Source organism: Buteo buteo, unplaced genomic scaffold, assembly GCF_964188355.1.
Source record: "Buteo buteo unplaced genomic scaffold, bButBut1.hap1.1 HAP1_SCAFFOLD_130, whole genome shotgun sequence".
Lineage (NCBI taxonomy): Eukaryota > Metazoa > Chordata > Aves > Accipitriformes > Accipitridae > Buteo > Buteo buteo.
The window spans coordinates 147,866-153,199 of NW_027439294.1; the positions used below are offsets into that span (position 1 = coordinate 147,866).

The window sequence follows — 5,334 nt, forward strand, 5'->3', positions numbered from 1 at the left end:
TACCGCCCAGCACGGCGGTTGGGTTTATACCGTTGCCATGAGCGAGGGGATTCTGCAGAAACTGCCCGGCACTCGCTGTGCAAGGGTGATGGCCGCAGGGAGCAGCAAGCTGCAGGTGACGGTGGCTGCATACGGACCTTCAGCCCTTCCTGGCCACCGTGTCTGCCTACATCTTGCCCTCGCTCGGAGCTCATGGGGCTGCTCCTCCGAGGTAGCCCAAACGCACCAGGACGTGGTCCTGGGCAACCTGCTCTAAGGGAGCCTGCTTGAGCAGAGGGCTTGGACGACCTCCACAGCTCCCTTCCAACCTCCACCCTCCTGTGCAACTCTGTGCCTTGCTTTCACTCCTAAAGCACCTGAACCCAGCCCTCATGCGTGCCGGCAAGGATGCTGGGACAAGGCACAATCCCAAACTCCTCCCCGAGGGGTCATCCTCAAACAGCAGCTGCCCGCTCCAGAGCAGCCGATGGCGGACACAGTCAGAAGAGAGAAAAACCGTTTTATTGAGAACATTAACGGCGGTGGGGGGCGGGCCCAGGGCTCACAGGGGTTCAGCCAGTAACAGGAAAACGGCACCTACAAGGACAGAGTCAGAGAGCGCTGCTGAATGCACAGCGGCAGGAAGAGGCAGGGTTTGGTTGCCCTCTCTCTGGGGAACACCGTTGACGAGGAATTGCTCATAGCCCAGAAGAGAGCGAGCTACGGCTGGCATTGCCGAGGGGAGGGCTCTGGTGCCTTATCCCCACGGGGAATGCCCTTAGAGAGCTGTGCGCGCGCAGAGATGCACAGGGCCCCTGTGCCACGCAGCAGGGCTCGATGGGGAGCCCCTGGGGAGCGGCCACGGGGTTCTTGCCAGACCCTGCGCAGCACCATCCCTCGCCGTGCCTTGCCAGCGGGTTGGCCTGACTTAGAGCAGTGCTGAGAGTTGGATGGGCAGCAGAGCCTGGTACACACCTGGGCTTCTTGACCTGCCGGACCTTCCTGCATCTTTTCCGTTTGCGATCCCCCAATCTGTTTTCTCTCTTCCTCCTCTTGTTTTCGGCACAGCTTTCACTCTCCTCTCCCCAGGCCTCTTTCCTCCGTCGGTTTCTTCTCTTTTCCTTGTCCTGGGGAGAGCCTGCAAACCTTTCCATCCCACAGTGTGCTTAGATAGGTAAGGCCATGATGCAGCGGAGACAGTTCTGATTTTAAGCAAAAGTGACTTGTTTTACCTTCTTTCCTCTGAAAGGCTGCCCAGTTGTTGCGGACGTAGCAGGGGCTCTGCCGTGCTCTCGAGGGTGGCTGGAGGCAAAGCTGGAGGTGCCTAAACCAGAAATGTTGGAGTTAAGGGGTGGCAAGGGACGGCCTGGAGTAGTAAGGGACTGCTTGCCAGATTGCCACCTTAGCTCTCTGGGGAAGATGCTGCTTTGCATCATCCACATTTTGCACAGTCCACCCGCCCCAAAACACACTTGATGAAACTGTGATGAAGTAGGATCTCAGCAAAAGCCCTCTCAAGTTGACAGCTACTCCCCGCTGTCTTTTTGTAGGTATTTGGATGGATTAAGCACATGCCTAATGCATTTGAGAAAGGACCTTCCCAGTTTTCTGTACAATGTACGATTCCGGGGGGGAGGAGGAGGAACAACCCCAAACACACAAGCCATCGGCTGGCCGGAGGAGGCCCAGCAGCTACTTGGCCTCCTCAGAAACTACCCTCCTACCTGAGAGACGCTGTCACGGTGCTTGTGGAGCAGAGCTGACATACCTCTGTTGTTTTGGACTCTGCCACCGTGTCTCCCCCAGCTCCTTTGAGGATGTCCAGAGAGGGGGATGCATGCAGAATGGCTTCTGCCTGGTGGCCCTGGTCTCCTCTGCCTGCAGGGCCACTTTGCTCTTCCAAAGGCAGGTCTAGAAAGCAAAACCATGTGCAGCAGTGACGCCTTGGAAGTAAGGCACGCCTAAAGCAAAACCCACCCCAAGCCCTACACCGTTTTTCTTCTTGACGTTGAGGTTTCTGGTATCCTGAGCCCCAGCCTGGGACAGCCCTCAGTTCCTCCTCATACCTGTGGCTCCGTCCGTGGGGGCTGGCAACTCCCCAGCTGATGGACAGGAGCGGCCAGCCACCTCCTCCCCAACAATGTCGCCGCAATTTTCAATCATAAACAGCGCCAGCGTGTTCACCTGCACACATCAAAGCCTTGGTCTCAACCCAGCTGCCTGAAGTTGTCCCAAGCAGCCTTTCCCACTCCCGACCCTTGCCTCTGCACAGATGGCTGTGGCTGCGGGGCTGCCTTTGCAGGCAGCCACCCCACCGGCATTTGCTCAAGGGAGGAGGCAGCCAGGGACCTCTGAGCAGCCAAGCTCGGATAGGCCGGCAAGGCTGCAGCCGGCTTGCCAACACAGCGCACCTTCTCGGTCACCTCCAGCATGGCCTGGAGCGGGAGCAGGTCCTCGTCGGGTGGGCTCAGCAGGTTTGGCCCAAGGCAGATGGCCAGGTTGCTGCAGCTCATCCTGCTGGTGGCTGCGTTGCGGCCGATGTGCTGGAGGAGGGACAGCAGCCGCTTGAGGAGGAAGAGGTTGGCTGCAGGCAACTTCTCGGCCACCCTGAGGGAACAGGGACACTAGGTTGACAAAGCAGATTTTGCCCAGGCCTGTTGTCCAAGGCAGGGGGGAGCCAGCGGCTGAGTTGCCCAGCTTTCCAGGTGCTCTCAGCCAGCGGCCAGGGCTCCTGCTCAACAGGCAGGCTGCTGCCCGCACTTACGCTTTCAGCTCGGAGACCTTCTCCTCCTTGCTGGTCCTCTCCATGGCTGCCATCCAGTCCTCGTAGAGGTGGGTCACCAGCAGCTTGTCGGGGATGCTTCGGAGGAAGTCCTGCAATGCCAAGGGCTCTGGGTGAGCCTTTGAAGTTTCCAGGCCGGCCAGGAGCTCCTCCAGCCGCAGGTCAGAAGCGCTCACCTTCAAGACGGCGGCCAGCAGGAGTGCAGGCTGGTTGCCCAGGTCGACATCGGCGTCGCGGTCCAGGGCCTCCCGCAGCTCCCGAAGTTCCATCCCGCTGGCAGCTTTGCGGAATATCCCCTCCGTCGACGGTCCTTCCCGGCGCAGGACAGCCAGCAGCTCCTGCAGGAGAGGCAGGAGGACAGTTGCTTGGCCGAGGAGCTGCCTTCCGACAGCGGTGGCCAGAGCACTGCCCCAGAGCGGGCTCCTTGCTGGGGGTGAAGAGCCCAAGCCGCCATCCCCGCAGCTCCTGGGGACGCCCGTGTCCCCTGTGGAGCAGCCGGAGGGAGGGCTCCTACCGCCTCTAGGGAGCATCTGGAGGGCTGGGGACCCCCCCGGCCAGGCTGGCTTACCTGGATGGGCCGGGGCAGGGAGCCGTCCTCCCCGCAGAGGGCTGCCAGGGGCTGGCCAAAGAGCGCACTGCTGCAGCCAGAGCCCACCTGCCCTGGCGCCTGGGCAGCGGCCGGGGTCCTCCGATGAGCAAAGGGCCAGGGCAGCCCCCTCCTCTTCCTCCTCCTGCTGCTGCTCCCTCCTGCTGCAAAGGAAAGCCGAGCAAGAGCCCGTCAACGGAGACCGCCAGGCCAGCGCTCCCGGGGCCTGCCCTGCCCACAGCGTGGTGCTGAGCGGTGCAGCAGGACGGGCAGGGAGCCAGCAGCTGGACCTCTGAGCTCCGGCTCAGCAGCTCCAGTTGGGAGGCTCCTGAGAGCCGGCACGCCACCAGGAGAGGAGAGCCTGGCCCAGCCCTCGCCCTGTCCTCCTCCAAGCTGTGGGCAGCAGCAGAGGCTCCGTGTCCCCGCAGAACCACGTCCAGCGGCCGCTGCCCAGCGGGTGTCCGTCCTTCCTTCCTCCTGGAGGTGACATCCTGCCTCGGGCTGCCCAACCTGCATGGTGACACTCGAGGGACAAGTGAGCACAGCTCCAGCGCTTGCAGGAGCTTACCGTTCTTCCCGAAACTCACCCGGTGCGTGGCAAAGTCCCCCTCCGCTGCTCGGCGGGACCGTCGGAGGCCCTTGCTTGGGACCAGCCTGCAAGAACCAGGCTGCGCTCAGAGAGCAGCCCCGCGGCGCAAAGGGCCGCTGGCGAGCTGCCAGCCGGCACCGGCAGCCTGAGCGTGGCAGAGCCGGGACCCTCTGCCCTCCTGGGCTCTCTGCCCCGCGGGGCAGGTTTCCCCCCAGCACCGCTGGCCAGGATGTGCCGGCATTCCCGGCGGCTCCCCAACCCTCTCCGCTCCCCGAGTGGCACCACCCTTCCCTCCATCCCTCACCCCACTGGCTGCACGTGCCGGCACAGCCAGAGGCGGGCGAAAGGCAGCCCTTCTCACCTCGGCCTGGCCCTCCATCAGCCTCTCCAGGCTCCCGGCACTGAATGTCCTCCACTGGGCAAGAGAGAAGGAGCGGAGGCAGGTGAGCAGCGATGCCTCTGCCGCTCGCTCGGCGGGAGGACCAGGGCTCGGGGGCAGAGCCCAGACCGGGCAGGCACTCACGGCGTGGCGGCGGCCCAGCTCCTTCTCCAGGAGCCTGATGGATGGGACAGGCGTCACCCGGGCTCTCTTGGCTCCTTCTGGTGTCCTGTGCACCGGGAAGGGACAGGGAGAGAGCTGGCTGAGCCCCAAGCCGCCTCTTCTCCCTCCTGCGGCAGCTCTGCCTGAGCGAGAGCTGCCGGCAGCCACGGGGGCACCTCTCCCCAGCTGAGGAGCTGCGTTCCCCCGTCCGGCTGCACCTGCAGCATCCCCGCAGCTTACCCCAGCAGCGTGCCCACCCACAGCTCCTTCAGCGCCTGGGAGCTGCAGAAAGAGAGGAGAACCAGCGTCAGGCCCCGCTGCCCCCCAGCCCGTGGGCAGAGGCGGGCGCCTGCGCAGCCCTGCCCCGTGGGGAAGGACGCCGGAGCGGGACGAAGCCCCGTGGGGCAGGACAGAGGCGCTGCCCGAGCCCTGGCTCCCCGTGTCCTGCCAGAGCAGCTGCTTTCGCCCTCCCCTTCTGGGGACCCAAAGGGGATGCGGGACCTGCCCATGCCCCCATCCCTCCCTGCCGGCGTGCTGCTCGCTCCTTGCCCAGGCTCTGCACGCAGGGCAGAGGCTGTTCTCACGATGGTGCGGGTGTGCTTGGGAACGTCTCCCGCCCGGCCGTGGCACTCACCCGAAAGTGGCGACGCATGAGCCGGTGGGCCAGACGAGGATGAGGATGTCCTCGTCGCCGCCTTCCTCCTCCTCTTTTTCCTCCCCTGCTGCCTCCTTTCTGCCGCTCAGCACCCACAGCTGGTCCAGGGCCAGGCGGAGCTGTGGGCGCAGGCTGGTGCCGCGTCTGCAGAGAGCAGAGAGGAGAGGCAGGCGGTGAGCTGGGGGTGTCCTCCTCGGGGTCC

General features: G+C 64.0%; 1 protein-coding gene across 1 annotated transcript; it reads right to left on the reverse strand.

Moving 5' to 3' along the window:
* Positions 1 to 541: 541 nt before the first annotated feature.
* LOC142028058 (T-cell activation Rho GTPase-activating protein-like) lies at positions 542 to 5,129 on the reverse strand. Its single transcript, XM_075022165.1, has 5 exons — positions 5,112 to 5,129; positions 2,744 to 3,099; positions 2,295 to 2,586; positions 2,046 to 2,163; positions 542 to 576 (listed from the first exon to the last, which is right to left on the reverse strand). Exons 1-5 carry the CDS (start codon positions 5,127 to 5,129, stop codon positions 542 to 544), a joined length of 819 nt encoding a protein of 272 aa, XP_074878266.1.
* Positions 5,130 to 5,334: the final 205 nt, after the last annotated feature.